This window comes from Anguilla anguilla, chromosome 1 (genome assembly GCF_013347855.1).
Source record: "Anguilla anguilla isolate fAngAng1 chromosome 1, fAngAng1.pri, whole genome shotgun sequence".
Lineage (NCBI taxonomy): Eukaryota > Metazoa > Chordata > Actinopteri > Anguilliformes > Anguillidae > Anguilla > Anguilla anguilla.
In genome coordinates this window covers 22444924-22471696 of record NC_049201.1, presented here as the reverse complement: position 1 = coordinate 22471696, position 26773 = coordinate 22444924, and the positions used below count along the sequence as shown (strand labels likewise).

Below are 26773 nucleotides of genomic sequence, written 5' to 3'. Positions count from 1 at the left end.
TCACGGCACGAAGTGACTCATGACGACGGAAGTAAGCCGAGCCAAGAAACGCTGAGGGCGACTCCGCGATCTGCATATTCAAATTCGCTGTACGTTGAAAACGTCTGCCGGCGGCAACCGAAGGCTTAGTCATCCAAGAGCCACCTAAAAACCTATCTTTAAAATAAACACCCAAGATACGGACAAGTCAATAGGCTGAAACCAACACAAATCCACTCGTGGAGAAAACGGTGGGCGGGTTCTCCGTGGGTGTCGTTGAGAGACCGACGGGTCAGGCCAGGGGCCGAGAAGCCATGGAGTACCTCGGGAGGTCCGTTGAAGGAGTAGGCGTAGAGGATGGGCTGGATCATGATGAGGGACTGAGTCAGATCCTGCCTCATGAACTGGTGCCTGTAGTAGGAGCTCTCGTCGGGGCTGTTGTTGAACACTTGCAGGAAGGGTGACCTTCTCAGGTGGAACATGAACTGCAAGGGTTTCAACCAAAAGCGGGTGAGGGCAGGAGCATGCTCAGATCCCTGAATAGCCTGCATTTTTACAGCCAATGTAAGCACCACTCTTAAAAACAACATGAGTTACCCTCTAAAGTGCAGGCCCATTTTCTTCAATGTACGCGTTTACAAAGATGTTATTTTCTCGATTCCATCCTTTTCCCGGGAGTTCAACCAGACAGCATTTCCCAGTTTTTCTTTCATTGGCTAAATATGACTCATTTTCAGTTTATTTTCTGTTGCGTCTGGAAAACGTCCAGCGCCATACGTTTGAAACCTGTGCTATATAAAAATAATGACTGAGTGATTTAAAAAAGGACTGAGTGATTTATCAGTGCACCACAGCAAGTTACTGGAGCATATTCCTGTAGCTTACATCACCGGGAGTAACTCCAGGCCTGCAAAGGATCATTTCTTCCTGCAGATCCTTATACCATCTTAAGGGCATAGCACTATGCCTGACACTAACAAGCTTGAGCAACCATTTATGCCATAGAAATCCATAATATTTAGACCAAATGCTATGCTAAAGCTTCCCTTAAACAATTAGGACAAGAATTCAATCTCAAAATTCTGAGGAAATTGAGGTAAATAACAATAAATCTGAGAATTGCACAGACAGAATCGTTTCAGACAGGGTGCAGTGAATCACTCACCTGTGGATAAAGGGAGAACGTTTCTGAAAATCTGAACGAGTTGGGATCGTCCTTGTGGTAGTCTCCGAACTTCTGGCACTGAAAAGGTACACATTTAACAGCTTAGCTGCGAGGATGGACAAACGTCTTGCACATTCTGGGTAATGAGCGCTGCTTTAAACAGGGGGCTGTGAGGCATGAACCCGGGTGAGATGCGCAACAGCCTCATTCCTTTGAGCCCTGTCAGGTAGACATGCATAAATCAGCAAGAGAGCACTCCTGTCAATGACTGCAGCGGAAGATTGTAAATTAGCAGAGGGGTCCGGTCCTGACACCGACCATTAAGGCAGATTGCCAGCACTCAGTGAAATTTACAAAGGCAGGCATGCAGTGATCCTCTGATTTTGACCAATCACGACGTTCGGCTACAGGGAGGATGAAGCCATTTCCTAGCGGCTGTTTGAATACACTGATGCAGCACAGAAAGTTACAGTACATCACTTCCTAGTACACCTAGTATCCAGGGGCGACATAGCTCAGGAGGTAAGAGCAATTGTCTGGCAGTCGGAGGGTTGCCAGTTCAAACCCCGCCCTGGGCATGCCGAAGTGTCCTTGAGCAAGACACTTAACCCCTAACTGCTCTGGCGAATGAGAGGCATCAATTGTAAAGCACCTTGGATAAAAGCACTATATAAATGCAGTCCATTTACATCGCTTCACAGCAGTTTTTATATATAGCTCCCCCATTTCAGGGCACTATAACGTTTGGGACATATTAATGTTACATAAATTAAGGTATACAATTTTTAATACTTGGTTGCATATCCTTTGCATGCAATGACTGCTTAAAGTCTGTGACCCATAGACATCACAGGTTCTGAGTATCTTCCCTGGTGATGCTCTCCCAGGCCTGTACTGCAGTCATCTTCAGCTCCTGCTAGTTTAGGGGGCCAGATGCTTTAAGATTTCTCTTAAGCTGAATGCATGTTCAGTTGGATTCAGATCGGGTGAATGACTCAGCTGGTTGAGACTTTTCCGGTTTTTGGCTTTGAAAAACTCCTTTGTTGCTTTGGCAGTATGTTTGGAATCATTGTCTTGCTATAGGTGCGTTTCAAAGAGTTGGGAGGCATTTGCTTGAATTTGAACAGGTAAGATGGGTCGGGTCTATACACTTCAGAATTCATTCTAGCCATTCAACCAAGCCATTCAGTTTTTTTTGGCTTCAGTAGTTTGTGAAGTTTTCTGTGGACAGCAGTCACAAACACATCCTCGCCTGCCTCCTGAAGTGTTTTTCAGAGAGGTGTTTGAAGAATTCTCACCATAATGATGAACTCCCAGTCATCAACCGTATTGGTCTTTCTTAGCCTTAGCCAACCAGGCCCTATGCAATTACTGAACTTACCAGTGCTCTCTTTTCAGTGATGCTTCAAACAATTGATTTTGGCAAGCCTAAGGTTTGGCCTATGTCTCTAACTTTTTTTCTTATTTCTCAGCCTCATAATGACTTCCTTGACTTTCATTGGCCTCTGGTCTTCATGCTGAAATACACCAACAACAGACTCCAGAGGCAATCAAAAGCCTATATTCAAGAGTAGATACCAAAAGCTCTCTTATACCTGCACTAAAGAAAGCAATTGAACACATCCGAGTAATCAGAAAACACCTGTGAAGCCATTTGTCCCAAACACTAGGGAGCCCTAAAATGTGGGGCTATTTCTAAAAGATGGCATTATTTCTACATGTTGAAACCTAAGTGTATAAAAACACCCTTTAATAAAAGCTGAGAATCTGCATGATAGCAATTAATTGATATGCTTTTTTTGGGAGTTACAGTGCAAGACAGCAAAAATGTGAGAGAACGCATCATGAAGTACTTCATGAAATGTACGACAGCTGGCCTAAATTGCAGGAAATATAATTGCATGCGTTTTACCTCCTGGGGAAAGCAGGTCTTAACTTTCAATCAGACATGACAAGCAATGATAAGGCTGCTAGAATTGCTACTAGAAGGGAATATCATTACAACCAATGGAGATTACACAATACAGAATGAAGAGCATATTTTATACTTGAACAAACTACTTAGTGATGTCTTGGGAGGAAAGAAAACAAAAATAAGACCCATTATAGTCCCATAGTCTTCAGTGTTATGCAATACTACAGCTACTGGCTAAGATAAAAATAAAAATGGCCACTTCTACAGAACAGAAGCACCTCCTTGCTTCCTCAATGATGACTCACACAATACAAGCTTTTAATAACGGTCACAATATTTAAATGTGCATTGTGGCTGTGTTCATTTACATAATTACAGTAAATGCTCTGCTAAATTACAAATTTGAGCAGGCGTGTTCTTACACAACACAACCGCAGTAATTTTCTTATTAAAAAAGAGCACTCCACTCAGAAACCGTGTAAATTCGATAGGGCTGGTTGGTAATTGGTTAATCAAGTAACCGCAGTAACATGCTCCTACGATGATAAAAAAAAAACCAAAAAAAAAGGTATTACCATGACGACCATAACAGCCCTTTGCAGTGTATGAGCTTGCCAGCTTGGTCCTACTGCCAAGAATTCCAGGCCATAGAGAAGTAACTACCATACATCTACATGTGGTGCAGAACCCACAATCTTCACTCTAAAGTCTGGAATGATACAGTTGTATAGCTGAGGTATTGTACAGGTATCTAGCTGTGAAAAAGCAGGTGCACCCCAGCACTTGAACACATCTATGCACCGAGCTTTCAGAGATTAACAGGTCGATAGGTTTCGGTGCACACACAGACACAACCACGCCTAGAGTCAAACCACATTCGCTCATCAATACCAATCACCTGCCCATGCAATCATGCACTCAAATCTACAAACTCATTCATTCCCAACCTAATCAACAAATTCATCAGCCCAAGACCGCATCCTCCCTCCACGCTCACTGAAGACCTCGCCCCCCAGCCCCACAGCAGAAAGCCCCGCCCACACACACTCACCAGGCGAATGAGCTGCCGGTCCAGCCAGCGCAGGACGTCCGGGCCCTCCTCCGTCTCCGCCCGGTACACCGCCAGCCGCGCCATCAGGATGGCCGAGGCCTCCTGGTCGAAGGAGGCGGCGATGCTCTGGATCTGCGTCTGCGCGTCGGCCCAGCTGGGGGGGGGGGGGGGAGGCAGCAGTGCTCAGCACACCATTGGTTCAGTTCAAACACGCCCCAATAACCCTTTCAAACTAAAACCAACCAATCAACCCCTTCAAACCTGAAATACTGACAGCAGCACGATCAATAACAACCACTGACGCTCCATTTTGGCCGTTTCCCCTGAATCTTGTTTTGTGTTTTAAAATGCTGTATCAAGAAACAGTTCATCAAGTTACCCATGATTTTGTGCACACAGGGCTGACGCAGCACAGTTAATTGGGATACTGCTAATACTGTGCAAGCTCTTGGCCAGCTATGAATTAAAAGGAAAGTTGGAAGCACCTTAAGTAATCTATCTAGGGTCTTAGGAATCAGATTGTTCATGTAGATGCAGATGCGATTACACATCATGCACTTAGACCTGGGGTAGGTCAGAGCAGAAGTTTTATATTTATTTTTAACAATTAAGACAGGTGGCATTGGCAAGATCTATGGGTCTGTGAGAGCAAGCCTCCTGTGAGAGGCAGTGCTTCTACAAGGAGTTAAAACAGGTTCAGCTTGTGGCCCTCAAGTTATCCTAGATGTCTTTTCGGAGAATGCTGTGATTGAGCGATTGACTCACTTCTCTATCTAGGGACATGTCCTAGGGTCCCCCCCCCCGCCCCCTTCAGGTGAAAGCACGTTGCTATGGAGACCAAACAAGCGAGATGCAGATCTGGTACCACAGCGAAAATTGCTTGTGCAGAGTACATTTGTGATTCACCAGCTGTGACGTCCATGACAACAGAACAATCCCGCCCTGGAGTCTACTCACATCGCCAATAGGGGCCTTCTAAAAAAAACACGGCAAGGCGAGAAGTGACTGTCCTTTTCTTACAAGTAATAGGGCACTTAGAAACAAAATAGTGTCTCCTGGAGGTTTTAGTGCTTTGTTACTTTTGATGCAGTGACAATTTCTTTCGATCAAAATTCTAGAGACCATTGTGGAATTATTGCACCAAAGTACTGAGGCCACCACGTCCAACAATGTTAAACGCCAAAAATAATATGATGTTTAGGTGAAAGCTAAATGGTTCACTGTGTCCCGGCGGGTGGGAGGGGAGGTGTTTGGTTGGACAGTATAGAGGTAGCGGTGCTCCTCCTGTTACCACGCAAGACTCAAGTCCCAGTCAGGGGAAGCTGGGAGGTAGGCAGTCTCTCAACACATGCTGTTCAGAGCCCAAACTCATGCTGGCACACAGACACAAACACCCACAGGTACACACGAACACAAACGCCCACACACACGCACACTCACACACACACACAAACGGCCACACAACACACACACACACACACAAACACAAATGCCCACACCCATACTACACACACACACACACACACACAAACACAAACACAAATGCCCAAGCCCACACAACACACTTCATCATCCCCCAGGTTCACTGCCACCATGCTCATGCAACAATAAGAACTTTCAAGTTCAAAGTATACAATAGCACCCATGCATTGAAGCTTTTCACTGTCTTCATATTTAAATCAATGTTCAGTTTGGGACTTATTATGGTAGAATTAAATGATCAATATACAGAGTCAGAGCCCTTCACGGTATTAAATTCCAGGCTTTAACACAGTGCTGGATAATCTCGGAGTTTGTAGGTAAATGGCAAGCCTGGACTGGCTGGATGGTCCGTTTTCATCAATATGCAATCTAATGTTCTTTTCTGTGCCCACAGAGCCACTACCAACTAAAGGGATTCTTTGACATTTTTTTTCCATTTTCCATCTTTTTATTATTCTTATTGCTTTTATCTTATCATACTTTCTCATTATAAAATACCCAATTAGCTAGCAAATTGTATTACACGCACTGCATTCCTTTTGCTTTTGAATTCTAGAGCGTTAAGTGCATTTCCTTTCACCCCCCCTCCCCCCCAATCTCTCCTCCGTAAAATGTGCCTCCTTTCATCTCTTAAAAGGCCATCTGCGTGCGCGCTGATGCCGAGAGCGGGTACAGCCCTTCAGGTCCGCCGCTGTATGCGGAGGAGGAGAGAGAGAGAGACCCGCGGCCACAGAGGAGGAGAGAGAGAGAGAGAGAGACCAGCGGCCGCAGAGGAGGAGAGAGAGAGAGACCAGCGGCTGCAGAGGAGGAGAGAGAGAGAGACCCGCGTCGGAGGAGGAGGAGAGAGAGAGAGACCCGCGGCGGAGGAGGAGGAGAGAGAGAGAGAGAGACCCATGGCAGAGGAGGAGAGAGAGAGAGAGACCCGCGGCCACAGAGGAGGAGAGAGAGAGAGAGACCCATGGCAGAGGAGGAGAGAGAGAGAGACCCGCGGCCACAGAGGAGGAGAGAGAGAGAGAGAGACCCATGGCAGAGGAGGAGAGAGAGAGAGACCCGCAGCCACAGAGGAGGAGAGAGAGAGAGAGAGAGAGACCCGCGTCGGAGGAGGAGAGAGAGAGAGACCCGCAGCCACAGAGGAGGAGAGAGAGAGAGAGAGAGAGACCCGCGTCGGAGGAGGAGAGAGAGAGAGACCCGCAGCCACAGAGGAGGAGAGAGAGAGAGAGAGAGAGACCCGCGTCGGAGGAGGAGAGAGAGAGAGACCCGCAGCCACAGAGGAGGAGAGAGAGAGAGAGAGAGAGACCCGCGTCGGAGGAGGAGAGAGAGAGAGACCCGCAGCCACAGAGGAGGAGAGAGAGAGAGAGAGAGACCCGCGTCGGAGGAGGAGAGAGAGAGAGACCCGCAGCCACAGAGGAGGAGAGAGAGAGAGAGAGAGAGACCCGCGTCGGAGGAGGAGAGAGAGAGAGACCCGCAGCCACAGAGGAGGAGAGAGAGAGAGAGAGAGACCCGCGGCCGCAGAACCGGCGCCGAGGCGACGGGACTTACTTCCGGGCGATGGTGGTGACCCGAATGCGCCGCTGACCGCTGGAGTGCTGGTACTGGGTCACGAACTGGACCGCCCCGCGTCCGCCCTGGGGGATGGGCGCGTTGTGCTGAAAAAGAAAAAAAAGAGGTTCGTCGTACAGACCGCAACACTGCATTACAGCGAAGACAACCAGCAGGACCGCTGATATTATTAGCCTACCTGTTCTTTTCATTCTGACAGATCTGACAGACTTACTCAGGGAGGCGTTAAAAAATGCAACTCACAAATATTAACAGCCAAACTTCAGTAGAAATGAATAACCCTTACAAAGATACAATTACTTTTATGTTTTAATTTATAAAATAAGGTGCTCGTTGGACCCTTAGGGCTCGTAAGTCAAAAAAAGGCACATTTACACAGAGGATTGTGGAAAAAAAGCTTAGTTTATCACACCTTGAAAGCAAAAAAACTTCTTGGTAAGGGTGCCTGGACTTTTTGAATGTAAAGTTTAGTACAGAAGGTGCTGGAATCCTATGGTTTCGTCCAGATTTCCCCCCCCCCGTCTGGCCGTTGAACTGAAATACTAATTACTAAATGTGATAGGCTTGTTTGTATGGCTGAACCCTCTTGGATAGTCTAAAACAGGGCTGCCCAGCCCTGATCCCTGAGAGCTACAGTCTTGCAAGTTTTCATTTCAACCCTAATTTGACACACCCGATTGTACTAATTAGCAGCTTGACGAGACCTCTAACTAGTGAATGAGCTGTACTTTTGTTAGGGTTGAAGTGAAAACCTACAGGACTATAGATCTCCAGGAAAAAGGTTGAGCAGCTAAATGGTCTAAAATATGGAGCAGATTGGACAATTGGTGGATTGGTGGAATTTCTGACCATTGTGAGGCCAGCCCCTGGAGACACAATGGGGTACATACTGGAACAAATTTGCCCCAAGAAACCACAAGGTGCTGCAGGGTACATTTTCTGCAATTTATACTTTTTTGGGAAGAAAAAAAAATAATCACACAAAATTGCATCTATGGACCAACCTCTAGTATTACTTTTCCTGTGGTTAAATCAAAGAATGGATGAATGAGTCCAGATTTGATTCTGAATATATGCACCATATTTCATCCCTTTAATTCGAACCATTAATGCTTCTAAATAACCCTGACATATTGGCCCAATCAAACGGGGTGGCACTACAGAGCTCCATATTTTATTTTATTTTTAAATGACAGACCCTTTTTAAAAGTCCCTAAAAAAATCACTAGTGCGTGATGATGGAAAAATAATTCTCTGAAGACGTCCACTGAAAAATGCAAACTGAAAAAATAGAAAACTTCCAAGAATGATGACTATAGATGGGAAGACAATTTTGTTTATGTATTTTTTTTAAAACCCTCATAAGACAGCGAGCCATGAATCACAAGTATCAGAATGACACCCATCGCTAGTAAAATGAAGATAATAAATACTTTGTGGAACTGATTATCCTTTCCGATCCAATCAACAGGTCCATCATAACCATGGGTAGTTGACATCCCATTTTCAGATACTGTGCTGTGTGCAGATGGCAAAAATTCCTTATTCTGGTGTGTAGCTGCTCAAGTATGCAGCCTGTGACAATGGCCGTTCTTCTTATAAACCAATGTTTACATACAGCAATAACACTGTTTGTTTATAGAGCATTCCCATGTTTCCTCTTCCTTTCTGCAATAAGTTAGATAAGACATCTCATTACAGGAGACCAAAAGGCAGATGAAAGCCTTTCCATTCCTGGTAATCACCAAAAAATAATGTACCGACAAGATTCTGCAATGATGTAGGAAAGCACTGCCACATTCATCAGCTCCATTTTTTTCTAATTCTGAGACGTATACAGAGTGACTGTTCAGATGAAAATTATTCTATTCAAAACGCTGATTGAAAGATAACGCAAAACCACCAAGAGGAGGGGAGAAAAAAAATACATACATATAAATCTTCAAAGGAGATGATAATTGGCGAGCGGGCCCTCGCAAACGGAGGGGCCAGTAATTAACGATTAGAGCCTAACGCGCCAGATTAGAATCACGCTTCTCGCCAATTATCCCCAACAGCACACGAGAGCAAGAGAGCTCTCATTAGCTCCGCGGAAGCCTAGAAACAAACGTCGGCCGAACCTTCAACCTCTGCCTGCGGAGCCAGCGTTGCGGCAGTCACCCACAGCGCTCAGCGTCCGCAGAGCCGCTCCTAGCGCTGCAGGCGCTCTTCACTGGCGCTCGAGCTAGCGCTCCCTCAGCAGCACGGCTCAGAGGTTTCCGGGAGCTTCCACGCGCTGCTTGCTGGTTTAGAGGTGCGGTGGAGGAGCGCGGGGGGAAGGACCGCTAAGCGCTACGCTCGCCATCGCCTGAACCCGGGCAGAGTCACGCTAACGGTGCGCAGGGCAGGGGGGGGGGCGACGAGGGGCGGGGAAGGAGCAGCCGAACGGAGGAGGGGTCCGGGATGGCGTCCATCGCCGTGGTGTACGCGGCGCTGATGGTGGCCACCAGCGCGGCCGCCGTGTGCGGGAACGCCCTGCTGCTGCTGGTGGTGGCCCTCAACAAGAGCCTGCGGGGCGAGACCTGGTTCATCGGCGCCACCGCCACCCTGTGCAACCTCTCGTTCGGCCTCTCCATCGTCCCGTTCGGGGCGCACAACAGCATGTTCCTGGCCTGGGGGGGCGCCAGCGAGCGGCCGCTGTGCCAGGGCTGCGCCTTCCTGCTGGTCCTCCTCCAGCTGGGCACCGTCAACACCGTGGCCCTGGCCACCGCCGACAGGTTCACCGAGCTCTGCTTCCCCGCGCGCCACGCCCAGCTCTTCTCCCGGAGGAGGGCGGCGGTCGCCCTGGCCCTGGTGTGGCTCTGCTGCCTGGTGGGCGCCATCTGCCCTCTGGTGGGGGCCGGGGCGTTCAGCTACGGCAAGACCAAGTTCCTCTGCGTGCCCAGCTTCTCGCCCCCGCACGTGGTCTTCAGCACGACCCTCCTGACGCTGGGAAACGTCATGCCCATCCTGGCCATGACCCTGCTGTGCGTGTGCGCCGTCTGCATCGGCGGCAGAAAGGCCCTGAGGGGGACGTTCGTCGGCAACGAGCAGCGGTTCGCGAACGCAGGCGACTACTTCAGGAGCTCCGGGGGCATGATGCTAACTGTGGGTGAGTTCATAACTGATCCGCGCTAAGCTTTTTACAACACAAAGCCAAAATATCATTTGAATAGCCTCACACAAATGTCATGAACCGTACCGACAAAATGTATGCTCAGGCACCCAGGTAATGGCACAAGTGGCAACTGCACTAAAAAGGGGGCTAATCGTGCTAACTGTGCTCTATGCTAAGCACATAAAATGGCGCAAATACAAGATTTTTTTCACTTTAGTCAACAAGTGTACAAAAAAAAACTGAGCACAGAAGAGGTCATTTCTTGCTTCACACACTAGCTGGCAGATGACGTGCTTACATAAACACAGAGGGGTGATTAACTGTGCACAACATTTATTACCAAAACAGAATGACTACAAAATGACTGAGCTGAGAAGTTTCAGCCACAGCTTAGACCAAGCCTCCCCCCCACAGGTCTGTCGATAACCGACGCGCTGTACTTTACACTTCTGAGGAAAAACTGTAGAAACAACTGGAAAAAAAGTATAACAGCATCCACATTCTTCAGTTTTTCCTTGTTATTTAAATGGAACAGATGGTGTTTCTCCTCAAGAAATCCTTTATTTCACCAAGAAGGTCAAACGAGAATTATTTCTTGCAGAAATATCTAGGTAATCCAGATGGGACGGGAATGCTAGAGACTGCAAAGGCAATCAGTTGCGAGGAGGGGGGGGAGGGGGGTGATTATGTAACCAGACACAGAGAGCCACTTTGGGAATATTAAAAGGACAATGTTGACATCTCCGCTCTTTCAGAAGGTGCAAGGAGATCTTTCGCTACGACAGTGAGTCATGACTTGGTTTAACCTCTCATACAAGCATGCCATCTGCTGCATGTCCTCGACTGCATCTCAATCCAGGTAGCTTTTCCTTCCAATGTAGGAAATCTACCAATGTAATATTCCCTGAAACCTGCATGCACGGCAGCCCAGAGCAACTAATGAGCTTGCAGACCAGAAATTTCATGTCAGGCAAAAAAATAAATAAATAAATAATCTAATTATCTTCTTTATTTTCCTGACTCCATTCCCACAATTATTTATTCTACCCAGATCTACTTCATCAAACGCCCAAACTTCAAACAAACAACCCAATACACTTGAACCAATCACAGTTTCTGTCCATTTAGGTGGTTCATTGACATGCACAGTGGTACTACTGACAAGCTCAGATCTTTGGTCATAGGAGACAGAGTTACACTGCGGTTACATTCACATCAGTATGTTGACACTGAGGATTTTGTGCCAAAACGGTTGTTCTTTGGAAGTGGGAGAATGCCTCTCAGCCCAAAGATGCGGTGCGTAGAGAATGATATGACCAATCAAAGTGAAACTTGTTTAACTCAGCTCACTCATGATTGGCACCTCTCCTCTCATTCTCCTCCTGTGCCAAGCAGTGATTATGCTTCTCCACTTGTTCTCTCCCTCTACAGCGTGTGTGCTGGTGACCTGCTCACCCTACGTCACCGTATGTTTCTACGAGACCTACACTGGCCGAAGCTTGCCCCCCACGCCCGATGCAATGATCATCTGGCTCATGCTATCCCCCTCCGCTCTCGATCCCTGGCTCAACTTCATCACGCAGAAGTATGTAGTCTTTAAAAGCCAAGGACATTCAGAATGGTAAAAGTACATTCACCCCCAGGCATGAGCAAAGTGTTTACATTAACAAGACAGTTACTTTAAATTAGACCCTGAAAGAGAAAGACACAACACTGTTGCTTACTGCCTGAATCTACAAGATACCTGGGACTGTCTTTCACATTTCCCATTCCTTTAGAGAGGATTACAGTGTAAAGTATTGAGTGTTGCTTTGCTTTTTCAGATTAAGGCAGAAATGGACTATACTGAATGTGGATGTGGCTAATTTCAACATTTTATCCCCATCTCAGAAAGTACAGGGACGCCCTGAAGGAAAGTATGAAGAAGCTCTGCTCCTAAGGGATCCCACCCACAGGCCAGGAGGCCCACAAGGTCCCAGAGTCCCCTGCTTCGGAACACCAGCCACACCTGATCTCCAGTGGTCCCCGAGGAGCCTATCTGAAATGTCAGTGGGGACCAAACAAACCAGCCGAATCAGGACAGGACATCCCATAGCACTCCAGACTGCTCCGCTGGGTTACTACACCTTGACTACACCCTAACTTAACACCAGTTCAACTGCGCCAAGAGCACTGCACCCTGCCACTGCCAATACACCCAGACTGACATGCCAGAACGGTCGGGTTCAAAGTCTTCAAAATTGCGCCTGACGGGTTGCCGTTTCCCTCCTTCCACCAAGAAATCAATAAACACCCAAATTAAAGACAGCAAAGACTTTGGAATGAAAAAAAAGGAAACATGCATTCAGAATGGAACTGCACAATGATTTCTCCAGGTTTAATTAACCTTTTTGACCAAAAACAGAGCTGGGCATTTGCATATCTTTTCCCACTTCTTTGTCTTTTCTAAATAAGGGAATACACCACCATTCATGGTAGACAAACATGTATGAACAATATCAAAAATATTTTACTGGTTGTAGACAAACATATAGCACAATAGCAGGTAATACCAAGTGGCGCAGTCCCGAGGGCAGCCTACTCTCAACCCACATAGATACAGGTACTGCCGTAATACTTGCTTCAGTTAATATCCAGCTGTATAAATGGATTGTATCTAAAATAGTGTAAGCCTGTTTGGCTCACGGCATCTGTTAAATACCTAAAATGACCCAGGACGGGGCACTTTCTGTACTGTGATCTCTTATCTGTAATCCTCTCTACATTTCCCATATCTGAATAAAGTCGGAGAGAAAAAAGTAGGGCAGACTGTCCCCTTTCCTAAAAAAAAAAAAAAACATATCAAAATCTGCAGCGCATTCTCAGTTGCTGCGGCTTACACGTTCATTTCGGCTGCAAATACGATATGAATTAGTTGAGGCGATGAGCCCTGAGGGGGGAGGGAACTTCAACAACACAGACACATTTTTTGCTGGTGGCCATTCAATTTGCTGGCAAGAACAAACATCTATTCTCATAGCAAAAGAATGGCAACAGCTGCAAGTACAATTCCAATTCCAGGTTATGGCAAGTTATGTTGTGTGCGCGCGCGTGTGTGTGCGTGAGTGTGTTTAAACGGTACCTTACAAATCACACACTTAAATGAGACGCAATCGAGCATTCAGGAGGCACGTTTCACAATGACGACCACGCTTTTTCCTCAGTTCCCTGATGAAACGTGTCACTGCACCATTACAGCAGGGAGACGGACACATTAGCAGCCGGCAGGCCGATAAACAAGCGGACAAAGAGGGAAGAGACAAATTGCTTCAACTGGAATAATGAGCAGGGAGAAAGGATCAATTAAGGCAGAGCAACGGGGGAGCTCAGAAGGACTCCTAATGCGATTAGAGCGGGGGAACTGGCGAACGGCGGGCCCCTGATTGCATTACAGCGCCGCTGCGAAACAGAGATATTTCATAAACGTCCGCCGCGGTCTTCGCCGAGACGAATCGCGCGGGAGGAGGAGATCGCCCTCTTTTCCCTTAAAGCCGACGACGGGCGGGCGGGCGGGAGCGAGCGGCGACTCCGCGCGGGTTCGTCCGCTCTCCAATTCCAGCGTCCGGGGGAAAAGGCCGCGGCGGCGGCACTCGGCCGCGGAGGAGTCCCGGCCAGCGAATCCCGCGCTCCGAATACGCCGCTACGGCCCAACCGCGCGCCGCCGGGTGAGTCAGTCGCAGTCCGTGCTCCTGTGACTCGGCTCCAAACGAAAGGCCAGACCGGTCCGCACGAACTGACGCATTAACACAGGAGCCCCTCCATCTTATCCAGGAAGGGCCCAAGTGTGGGTGCAGGCTTTTGTTCCAACCAAGCTGTTACACACCTGATTCTACTAACTAATCAACCACTAGAGTCGTTGCTAAGCACCTTGATTAGTGGAATCAGGTGTGTTACTGCCTGCCTGAAGCGAAAGCCTGCATCCACCCCGGCCCTTTCCGGGTAAGATAGTGGAATCTACTCTTTAACAGGACGTGCTATTAGGTGGCCCTTCTTTCTTTTCTTTTTTCTGAACCATTATTAACACACCAAGCAAGATGTATGACCGATACGGTGTGGTCATTAAGCCATGGCTAAACAGCCAACTACTCACTCATGATTGGATGACTAATCTCACCGTACCGTTGTCAAAATGACTGATAGTGGATCCGTTTTGCTTCATGGCATATTCTGACTGTACAGGCAGCAATCTCTGTCCAATGAAGACGAGCCCAGTACATATGGCATGTTTTCCCAGCCAGAGTGACACAACTGATTTTGATCTCTGTCCATCACAGCAAGTCGGTGAAATAGTTTGCTAGCTAGCCATTTTTAAATCTGGCTGTCTTCGTAGTCATTGTTCGACAAATTAACATATCAATTTTATGACACTGTCCTTGATAGCAAACTGTCAAAATTCATAATATGTGCAATATCATATTGAAATACCAGCAAAGATATCACCATTCCCTGTACATTACAGAAAATGGCCTCTGAAAACAAAAGCAGATGCTGATGCTGAACAGTTTTAGCAGACTACATTTAAAAACGCTTAACTTAGAATAATAAAGCCTGTACGTGTATTTAATTTGGGAACATTAAATAACGGAATAAGAGAATTATAAAACCAATGTACAGCAAGCTCCATAATGTTTGGTGGAATCTCTATATGGTGAAACCAAAATGTATAAAAACATCTATGAGAATGTGCACTTTTAACCACATGTGAATTGTTTGATTGTGTACCTAAAATTGTACAGAGCCAAATCAAGAAAAATATATGCCTGCGCCAAACTCTATGGAGCTCACAGTAAATACGTTGCTTTATCAAGGGAGCATGACCAAACAAAATTCACAGCAGATGGCAGTTATGAGTGAACCGAATAAAGTAGTAGAAAATCAAGCCACGGGGCAGATTAAAATAACTGATCAGAATGCACCATAAACCTCCAAATTGGCCCAATTTGAGGAAATGTGCCTCCAACCAGCCGGCCTAACTAGCTAATTTCAATTTAGCCTGTTGCCCGCAATTGTAGGGAACACCCTGCTGATAACAAGGCGTGGGTCTGATTACCGATAGGAGAATAAATGACAAATAACATCAGAACATCACTCCAACTGCTGATGCAATGCTCATGCTGCAGCTCTGTGATGTTTAAGACATGGCTCCAAACTATTCTGTAGCATCTGGCAATTGACACCTGCATTTCTTCGTATCCCACAACCTGTATGCATAATTTTCAAAATAATCATTTTCTGGTGTTGAGAATTTTTAAACGGTAAGCAGGAGGACAACAGTGTGTAGGTTCATGAAGGCAGAACGCAGCTACTACAAGGGCAGACTGCAATATGCTCATTTAGGTCATCTGACTTTGGCTATTTCACCGCCATGAGAATGTTGACAGCCATTGCAATGTTACAATTAAATATGCATATTTGTGACAGCTACCTTTTTCCAATGAAGTCAATAACATTCCCCCTTTTAGGTTACACTTGAGAAATTAATGATAACTGCCTGAGAAACTGTGCACTGCAGAAAACGTTCTGCACAGTCACACGGTTCAATCAATAGCTTGGTATTAACGTAATGCGGCGAAGTAGCAAACATGACATATGGCATGCAAATACCAGATGACGGGAACTACAATATATAAGAAATAACATTGCAATGAATTGTCCTGGGTGAGTCTCTTCTCTGTGACTAACACAGCCCACACACAGATAAACACTAGAATGTGTATAATTCTACATGTAAATGATGCCCTTTGCAAAGCTGCTTATGTAGAACTCTTGGCACATACATGTAATCATAGTATTATGTACTGTGCATACCTACACATTTTCTGCTGAGAGTTAACCAAACTAAGAATTAGACCAAAAAGCTTTATCTTTAAAGAATGGACTAGAATGAAAAACTGGTTCCAGCTGGTTGAAAAAATAACCTCAGGCACAAGGCACTGTACTGCCCTCTCTTGGCAATGCATTAGCAGGACATTTTTAATATATTATTTTAGTTTTAGTCAATGTTCTCTAATTGCCCTGTGAAGTTTTGTGTATGATCAAGGATATTTTAGATATTTATTAACATTTCTGACAACTTGCCAGCTTTATAATGGCTGGTACAGGGGCAATTATGTTTTTGGGGTATTTTTTAACCACCAAAAAACCATACTTCCTGTAACTTAAAACATTCACTAGAACTACAATAAATAAATAAATACCCTGAGAAAGTGAACTATCCCTTTAACAATTCTGACAGACTGACCTTTGAATGTTGCTGTGGCATTCTATATTCGATTAAAATGGGGTCAAAGTTTCACCTTGACATCTCACAGGGTCAGAACCAAACCCACAATCTAAGTGCTGAGGGAGATGACTGTTCAAGTGCACCATTCTGTTACTGGGCAAATCTGTCTGCCCCCACACTTCAGAACCAACCATAAAACAAACAATAACCACCTCAATCCCTGAATAAGGGGACTGCTCATTTCAAGATCAAAAAAAGATATGTTCCCGATAAAGGAATATACGTCACAGAACTAGCTTGTGAGTCCCTACCCGTCAGCTAGTCTGAGTTTGAAGTGGAATCGCATGTCCATACCTGATTGACCACTTCGAAGTACAAAGCCAGTGTAGAGTTACTGTCCAATCCACAGATCTTCCATTGGCAGGTGCCTCCAGTTCCAATCTCCTGTGTGGATTTCAGTTAGAGAGGACGTTAAGGTCACATTTCAGGGTCACATGTAATTAAAGAGTCAATCACTCCCTTTGGCTGCTACAGACCGCCTATCACTTAATCACACTTACATTTTCTGACACACAAGGCCCCTTAGCATTGAGCGAGACACAGGGGCCGATGGCACCCGAGATCTTGATTTCTCTGGATGTCTAAACGGGGGAGGAAAAAGAGGTTTTAAGAACAGGCACAATTTGCTCTATACACATTGGCACAGTTTTTAAATCACACAAGAGTTGGCAAACCTATGAAAAGTTCTGTTGATATATTTATCACCTATACAACAATAATATGTGGGGACTGGGACAGCAACCAAATGGGCTACAGGTTTCAATTACTGTGAATTGAAAATATTAAGGCACAACATGTCTTAACCAAGTTACCAGGCAATATGGAAGAGTAAACAAAGCATTACTGGACTCTAAGAAACAAAGCAGGCATTAGGCCACGAGGGATACCTTGATCTCAAGTGTGCCTGCGAAGGCCATCTTAAACGACCCCTGCACGTCCTTGGTGAAGACCCTCTGGAAGGTCTGCTTGAAGAGGGAGGTGTTGAAGGAGTCCGCCATGACCATGTAACCTCTGGGAGAACAGGTAAAAAGTTTCCCATAAGCAGCAGTCTCAGGCCCTCCCACACATAAATGGACTTTCAAATGACTCATTTTCAGCCTTGCAATCATACGGATGAGCAAACAGACAAAGAGCCGGCGATCGTTTCTCAATGACTGTTTGCTGAACCCCATGGAGGCCAGGAGGGTCCAGTAAACAGTCAGTGAATGAGTCTTGGCACTGCTTTAATCAAATGTCTGGTACATAACGCAAAGGCCACGGGGCGCTTTTGAAGGAAAGATGTCTTCTTTTGCCAACAAAGATGGCTCTCTCAAAAACACGGCAGTACAATGCACACTTGGCCCGAAATACCCTTACCAAAACTAATCAAAGATAAAGCCCCCGGCCATCGTACATCATCGATCCTGGCGTTCTGGCTGTGTTCACCTTGGGTGGCGTCCAGTAGGGCAAGGCCATAAACTGCGGCCCTTATATAGTCACAGACTGCACGTCAGCTTAAAGCAAAGACGGATGACTGCAATTACAGGGCTCAATGCCTTCTCCCTTGATACAATTCCGCAAACCAGTGTACCACAGATTTTAACTACAATCCATTATGGTAAAATATAACAGAGCCCATAACAACAGATAGAAACTGATAGTGATGTGATTCCATCACAATAACTTGCACAGGAAGCCATTGGGGAGAGGGGAATGTCATGATGGAGTTCGATAACTGACAGTTATTAAAACCTGTCTGCAAGCAACCAGTGCAAATGTAGCTTTCCGTACATGCAGACGTTTCGAAACCTCCCTACAACTTAAATTGTGACAGTTCACATCAGCAACCCGAGAACAGCATTCCTGTGAGACGCATTCCTCGAGTTGGGGGCGGGCCCGAGAGGGTCCCTGTCGGTGGGCGGAGCCTCACCCGGTGTGATTGGCGCAGCACTTCATCTCCAGCAGGCCGGTCTGGTCCAGGGCGCAGGCGTAGATGTCGATGATGTGGCCGCTGGTAGAGGCGCGGCTGGCGAGGGCTTCGTAGTGCTGAAACGCATTGGCTGCTTTAGAGGCTGCCCTTATCTCCAGCCTTTTAACACTTGACACAATTTACCCATTCATACAGTACAGAACTTTGGCCCCAGTATAATTAATACCTCATGCAGGAGACACAGCCAGAATTGGAGATACAGCCACATCACCTAGATTTATTACGGCTAGATCACAATTCCATTGCAAGTGTGCTTTGTTGCTCAAGTAACTGCATAAGGATGACACATAACATTGCACAACGCACATATCACAATACCCACAATGATATACTATACTGCTCAAAACCAAGAGCAACATGATTCTTAAATTCTAAATTTCCTCCAGTAACCACAGTAAAACTACAATTTATGACAGACAGCTCGTCACGCTGGCCAGACAACTATATTCTAACAACATCTAACAGGTTTTCCCACTTGTGGTATGTGTTGCTCCATTTGTAAGAAAAATGCGAACATATCTTTGAGGGAGGTCCTAAACAGCCGATACTGGTTCAGCGCATGTAAATGTTTACAGAGATACCTACCGCCAATTCAAAACACAAACTGCCGCTCGCATTACCAGCAGCCATTTAGCTTTAAACAGGAAGTTTAAAAATTGCTTAAGGGCTTCTCTACAACCATCAAGTCTCTAAAATTAGTCTGCTAAAATTCTTCTGCTCCGCATTCTGTAGGCTTATATACTACTAGGGCATTCTCAGTGCTGTATTTGTGCGCATTTCCAGGCTTACCTTAGTGGCCTTCTTCATGAACTTTGCATTGTCCTTCTCAATGTCATGCCAGGACCGGATAGGAGCCTTCAGCTCGTCCCCCACCACCATGCCAGGGCCCTGGGTGGCCGGCCCTCCGATGAAGGTCATTATGCGTGCCCCCGTGTTGGGGAAGGTACACTGTGGGGAAGAGAAAGGGTTGCAATATACTGATAAAGCTACACCTTTTCCACCTGCTAAGAAAACTGACCTCAGGTCAGTGAAAATGCCTCTGGCTACTGACTCTACGAAAGCACAGCTGACCTCAGGTCAGTGGAAATGAGGCCTAGGCCAGTCATAGAGTGGGAGGAGTGGTTACCTCCAGCAAGCCCACAGCGATGGACAGTGCCACCCCCAGGGAGCGAAGGGGTCTCTTGCCCTGGGTGACGGGCCAGGGGTCCCGCTGCAGCTCCCCCAGGAGATCCGTCAGGTTCATGTCGATCTTCTGGACTGGCTGCAGGAACCTGGCCAGCACGAAAGTGAGACTGCATGAGCCTGTAGCACGGCTGTCTGCCCACACAGTACTGACAGTTACCCCCAGTTATGACCATGTTTTCTGAGGATAAATGGCCTCCATGTTGCCTTTTCTGGGGAGCTGTGTCCAAACTCGGTTCTGGGGGACCAATACAGATTCACCCCGTCTTTAAATTTGAGCAGCTAAAAACTGTTGCCTCTTTTTATGCAACTGTTTGCAACATAGCACAATAAGCTTTTATTCTTCATGGCATACTATTTCTGTGGCCTAAGAGGGTAAATAATCCCTCTAAACATGAAAAGCACATTACTAAGAAAAATTAACAGCTTGTAAAAATTCTAGGATTGCAATTATGGTTGGAACAAAAGCCAGCATACACAGTGGTCCCCCAGGACCAAGTTTGGGAACCACTATCCTAGAGAATATAGACAAAGAAACCATTTGAATTCATAAAATTTTCACTTAAACTAATCAGCTACTAGCTAAATGTTGAGGCCATCCATCATTAAACCCATATTAGCACTTTCATCTTGAACAATACCAGTCATGTGTACTGATGTGAAAAGTGTAGCAAGCTTAGCAAGTGTGTGCAGTACTTTTGACTGCATTCTACTATTAGGATGCACATGTCTTTCACAACAATGTTCTCATTTACTCCAACCTGCTTACTTGCCTGCTCCATACATTGTACACAAAAATCTCTAACGCTCTGTAGATTGGCCTGGTTAAAAGCGCCTGATCAGGGAATGAACAGGAGGAGTACAGGTTGGGTGGAGGTGAAGGAAAGGAAGGTAACTTACCTGTTGGAAGGTGGGGCCTGTGGCACCTGTGGCCCTCGTCCCCCCTGGGCTGCAGCAGGTTTGGTCAACCCCAGCATCTCCTGGAGACGAGAAGCACGGCCATTTGAGGGAACACCTTAGCCACTGACACTTTTAATCTACACTCAATCAAATCAATAAATCTAATTTTATTTATTTGTATAGTGTATTTTACAGCAGTTGTCACAAAACGCTTTACAGACAACCCTGGCCTAAACCCCCACAGGAGCAAGCCTAAGGCAACAGTGGCAAGGAAAAACTCCCTGTGGCAGATGGGAAGAAACCTTGGAAGGAACCAGGCATCAATTCACTCCATTAAGACTACAGTCAGTTTGAACATGCAGCTCCACGGCCAAGTCAGATGGCCTTACTGCTGCCCACCACCGTTGTCTGAATCAACATAACTGCCATTTACACTCATGCCCCACTGCATTCTGGGTGAGAACATCAGAAGAGAATGTCACGCCATGGTTAAGGAACTGAACTGAAGTAGACTGCAGGCTTGATTCTCAGGTGGGGTTTTCTAGGAGTGATGTGTCAGCATGAGATTGGGTTGATACATTTTTTATGAACCTTAGAGTATAAATTATTTACTTCATCTCTTGCTACATTCGCAAGATTTTCTGGTTAGCGGCACTGAGTGTGTCAAATTTTCACGCACATCAGAAATCTTATTGAGCATATGCGCCAAGCGTGACATTTTCCTTTCAATATCAGCCATTTTAGTTTTTTTCATTGCTTGGAAATATGAGCATATAATCCATATTTACGGAACAAATCGCAGTAAGCAATAGCTACAAAGGTTAAAACCTCACTTTTAATGTGGTAAATATTGCCAGCACTTCGGATTGTAGCTGCAGGTGCACCAGCAGGAAAAGTTCAGGGAGAAAAGCAACCAGTGCCATATAAATGTCACCCATCAGGAGACTAATTATTCAGCAACAGAATGGCCATTCATAGCCCAGCGAAAAAATAGTTTGAGTCCCAATAATGTTATTGTAATAAAGGTTGAATCAATATCTGAATGTGTCATTTTTCTTCTTTACTGTACATTAGGTTTTGCAGAAAACCGTTTCTCCAAACTCAACGGAACGGAGGATCGCGCAAGCGGAGGTGCCGGGAACGGCCCTCGCCACGCCCCTCGCCCGCCGCGCCGGCGCCCCCTGGTGGACCCACCTGCAGCTGCTTGGCGTTGAGGTCCTTGGTGCCGCGGAAGACGTAGCTCTTGGAGATGCCCTCGCAGCCCAGCTCGTGGACCTGGATCATGCGGCCGAAGGTGATGAGGCCCACCAGCGCGGTGGGGGGCAGCAGGCTCAGGGACATCTGCAGCGACTCCTTCAGCGCCTGCAGGTCCTCGTCCTCCATGCAGGTGTCCACCACGTACAGGAAGATCAGGGGCATCTGGGGACCCCTCTGCAGGAGAGACCGTGTGTGGGGCGGGTCAGCGCACGGAGGGAGATGAGGATGTCTGCAGGGGATTTATATTCCCCTGCGTATATTCCACAGTTGCAGTGTTTGTGATGTCATACCAAGGACATGCCCCATTGGTGACATTGAGTACCTGGCTTTATTTTAAATGCATGATACAGAACTACCGCATTTATGCTGGTTCTCATTCATCCAGTTGCAGTTGGTAACCAGACAGCCATGCACATTAACTTTATTCATCTTGCTACTTAGCTGCAATATTTAAAGTCCAAATCCTAATGTCCCGTCATCCGATGGAGAATAGCAATTAGACAAAAATAAAAGAAAAGAGGAAGGCTATGAGTGAAATAAGCTCCCAACTGGACCTATTATCACTGACATTACCTCACACCCCAGTGTAGAATAACACAACTGTACACCAACAGACCTTTGCCCCATAAAAGCTAGACTGTCCTTGCTTGACACAGAGCACAGAAATATGCTAAGTCAGAGCAACGACTGCCTAATCTCCTACTGCCATCTTGTGTGCCACTGCGATACTGCACCCCTCAGCATAAAATGACCACATAAGGACTGAGCATTTTTCTGTACTCAGGACTCGTGTACCCACTGGTCTTCATGGATACGGACATCACCTTGTGCTTACAGACACTAATGTTACGTATGTTGCATAGGGGAAGTATAAATACCCGTATATAGAACTTAAGGATGTCACACTTATTTCACGGGTTTCCTCAAGTTTGTAATTTCTTCAAAGTAGTGAATAGAACACCAGATACACAATAACTAATAACACCCCCCAGTAAGCAAAATATGAATGTGTTAATGTATGTTTATCTGGATTATGCTGAATCTGAAAACAAAATCTGCCAGCCAGGCAGTTTTATAAGATCATAAATAATGGATAACATTAATGTACTTGCACAGTTCCGTTAATACATTACCTGGACTACATATTCAATTGTAGAAAACTGCGGAAGCAGCTCAGCAGGCTGGTTCATCTCCGATATTCCAGCATAAGTGGGTGGGAACTGTAGTGAACAAATAAGAATTTCCATTGCAAAAATTCAATACAGGAAAACAGCATGTTGAGTAAATCAATGTGGTATCAACTGTATTTCTAGTTTACCTGGTTTCTTTGATAACAGAAATTACAAGCCCACAGCTTGGCTCTGTAGTCCACTTGGCTGTAAGAAAAAGAAAACAGAATGATGGCATGATCAATCAATCAATACAAAAAATATTACACACATCAGTCTGAGATTAAAACTACAAGAAAGAACTCTCAGGGACTTCCAAGTGGCAGAGTCAGTAAAGGTGCTCGCCACAGCTGAGCCCTGCTGTCTATATGTAGCGAGTGTGAGTCAGGACTAGAGCTAGAGTCACTGACTCGGTGCACATGCTTCACCTGCAGTGTGAGCAGGTTTGGGGGGCATTGTAGTGATACAGTTTAACTGCAATTTCCAAATATGAGAAGGGGGGGGGGGGGTCTTTTTAAATAATGAACTCTCCCTGAAATCTGAGGCTACAGTCAAAAAATGAAATGTCAATTCAGTCAGTTCAAACAATAATACTACCAGGTATATAAACTGAGTTCATGCCAAACCGCTAAGTTTGCATTGAAGGATTTTGCATTTCAACCAGACATCGCACATATTCCATACCCACTAAAAACAACCAACTTGACTTTAACCCACAATATTTGGTATTAAAACTAAAGTAATATGAATGCCATGTTTATGGTAGTCTGTTTTCCACCAAAGGCCTAAATAATTTCTGAAAAAGTTATAAAAAGTCACATACTAGTGATAACAATAATAATAGTAAAATAACAGTATCTTTTATTATTTTTATCATCACATTCAAACTGCAAAAGCAATGCCCTTATCCAAAGTGACAGTTAACATCATATCACTATCAATCATTCATGAAGCTGAATATGTATCAAAGCAACTCTGGATACATTTCTATTGCACACCCATTACATCAGCTGTGACTCAAAACTGAAACCTTTGGTTTACAAGCACAGTTCCTTAAGCACTCTGCCACGGTGTACAGTTAGCATGGGACTGTGGGTGACCCCACACCGGGACAATAGGAAGCCTTACCACAGCGGGTTGAGCACAGCGCGACAGGTGGCCCGGCTGCAGAGGACCGGCTCGTACTGTATGGGGGGCAGGTCCGGCCTCTCCTTCAGAGGCGTGAAGAGAGCCGCCACCGGGACCACCATGCGGGTGGCCTCCAGGCGGCTGGAGGGCCACACGTTCCAGCTGAAGCGCACGCCGTCGCGGTCCTCGTTCTGCTGGATGAACTCCTGGAAGGTCGCCATCGCCACCTAAGAGCACTGAAGTCTGCCAAAAGGAGGAGGCAGCACAGGTGTCACGCTCAAATGTGCCACCTCCTGCCTTCCGGTCTGCGCTTCATCGTCACTCCTCCCGAAAACATTACTTTAACCCCAAGTCTTCCACGTAGGTACCAATCACAGCAGAACAATTACCTTCCTAAGCAGTCATAATGATCCAACTGGAGTGCTCTTTTGGACTTTGTTATATGAATAGCGTATCTAGAGGCGTAATATTAAATCTTTGAAGAGGAGCCCAAGTCCAGAGCATCTTACGATTAACTGCACACGTATAATAGTCAATAAATCCAACATTGGATGCGCAGTGAGGATAAACATCTCCTTGGAGAACAATCAATCACTGAAATACAGTAAATGTGACAGTTAGGCCAACATACTGAATTCAAAAGCCACTAGTGGATCATTTAAACATACTTTACCAAACCAGAATTAAAGAACAAATATTAGACAAAAGTGTTAAGTTTATTTTAAGCTTGCGTGACTTCAGAAAGTTAAACTTATCAAAGTATTGTAGCGCTAGCGGCTCACTTCCCCTAATCTGGCAGATGACCACCTCCGTGGACCACAAGGTTATTGCAAGTAAAGACAAGAGCTTCTCATACTTAATTGATCACAAATACATAAATCTAACAATATGGAATTTTATGGTGAACTGAAGGCCAATGACACAATATTGGATAGTCTAGTGACTTTCTAATTAAGCATCAACCAAAGAATGAATAACGTTCACCATCACACATCTCAACTCACCATAAAGTTCATTTGTGATCACTAGTTACATCCATCAGTCTCCTTGATGTTGCCCAAGTTAGGTCACTAGCTAGTACTAGCTAGCTAGATGCTAACGCTAACCAGATCATTTTAGGTTATCCGAAACTAGTCAGCCAAGTTACCTAGTCTGTTAGCGTAACCTTGTTTGCTCCCTGAATATTAGTTAATCATTTAACAGACTAATGTATCGTTATTTGGTTAAGCAAACTCGACAAAATAGGAGTCATAATAAACAAGTAACGTACTATACCAACAATACTAGTCTAATGGATTACAGCTAGCGACAACTGAAACTATATATATGATGTGTGCCGTTTAAACTTAAATTACAAGCTAACGTTAGCTAACCTAAACTTAATTTCAAACAAACTTGGCCAACTGGATGACTGTTTCCCCTGTTGTGAATACTAAACTAGCAAGCTTTACACCATCTTCCAAAAACGCAACCGATTTTAACAAGCTTGTTAGCTAACGAGTAAATTAATATTTTAAGACGTAGGAAAACACTGGTGATCAATTAGCTAGAGACGTTAGCTTAAAACACAGCTAGCTAAACCAACTAGAAATCTAGCCGAGACAATCTAAAAACAGCCCAGAGATGAATAGCGGTCGCCTTAGTTAACTGTATACACAATTTCTCAATTCAATACGACCAGATACGCACACACTAACCCATCCTTAGCTAGAGGTATTTTAGCTACCTAACATGTTAAAGCTCTTAAGGAATTTCAGTTATTTCGCTAGCTAGCTAGACTAGCTAACGTTTCACATTACTTCGCTAGCAAGCTAGCCGGTGAGTGATTTAGGATATTATCAGACCGATTTTGGCTTCACTGTCCGTTGTGAAAATGAATTGTAAATTAAATTTAAAAAAATAAAATATGTAACTAAATATTCTCATTCATTCTGTCTTAAATTTGGGGCGCAAGTAATAACGTTAGCCTACCTACAGATTGATAAAAGCTTTTCTCGGCTAGCGGCTTGTCCCAGTAGCGGTCCAAAACAAATCATTCAGGTCTGTTGCCGAATTCCTCCCTTTGTCTAAAGCATGATGCATCATAATTGTTTATCTTTGCCGATTGACATTATGTTAATATTTGACTTACCTGTGTACCAAAGACTTGCTCAACACCTCTCCCAGTTTACCACACCGGCGGCCCTCAGTTGACAGGATTCTGTGACGACGTAGCAAATATGGCTGCGCGGAGCATTGCCACGTCAAGAGGCGGTGCCGTGCTGTCTCAAGCCTGGCCCACTTCTGAAAACAAATCAATTTTCCTTTGCAAATTGCCACGCAGATCGAAAGGAAACCATCCACTATCGAAAAGCCCACTCAATTTAACAATTTTCGAAGTATATCTGAGCACATTTAGCAAATAAAATTACAGGGAACACCGTGAGGTATTGTGGACACACCCGAGATAGCTGCTTCAAGTAAATAGTTTGAATATATGGCATTTTTACACTGTGCCTAAGGCGACCGCTCCATGGTCCAATTCAAATAAACCACCTTAAGTTTAAGTAAAACATGGA

At 45.4% G+C, this 26773-nt stretch overlaps 1 protein-coding gene across 4 annotated transcripts in view; it reads right to left on the bottom strand.

Annotated features, from left to right (window-relative positions):
* sec23a (Sec23 homolog A, coat complex II component) overlaps positions 1 to 26497 on the bottom strand; it is a 32211-nt gene extending 5714 nt beyond the window's left edge. The window contains exons 1-16 of one of the 4 annotated variants that reach the window (XM_035407866.1): positions 26347 to 26497; positions 24216 to 24458; positions 23237 to 23294; positions 23052 to 23138; positions 21856 to 22092; positions 20662 to 20741; positions 19706 to 19850; positions 19369 to 19527; positions 18520 to 18635; positions 17498 to 17621; positions 17111 to 17191; positions 16905 to 16994; positions 7132 to 7238; positions 4111 to 4264; positions 1145 to 1222; positions 303 to 464 (exon numbers count right to left, since the gene is read on the bottom strand). In XM_035407866.1, the coding sequence (XP_035263757.1) occupies positions 303 to 464; positions 1145 to 1222; positions 4111 to 4264; positions 7132 to 7238; positions 16905 to 16994; positions 17111 to 17191; positions 17498 to 17621; positions 18520 to 18635; positions 19369 to 19527; positions 19706 to 19850; positions 20662 to 20741; positions 21856 to 22092; positions 23052 to 23138; positions 23237 to 23294; positions 24216 to 24436 (1899 nt within the window). In that variant the 5' untranslated portion in view covers positions 24437 to 24458; positions 26347 to 26497. Of the gene's footprint in view, positions 1 to 302; positions 465 to 1144; positions 1223 to 4110; positions 4265 to 7131; positions 7239 to 16904; positions 16995 to 17110; positions 17192 to 17497; positions 17622 to 18519; positions 18636 to 19368; positions 19528 to 19705; positions 19851 to 20661; positions 20742 to 21855; positions 22093 to 23051; positions 23139 to 23236; positions 23295 to 24215; positions 24459 to 25219; positions 26044 to 26186; positions 26325 to 26346 lie in introns of those variants that run through there. The other 3 variants (XM_035407874.1, XM_035407884.1, XM_035407893.1) reach the window with 3 other exon arrangements.
* Positions 26498 to 26773: the final 276 nt, after the last annotated feature.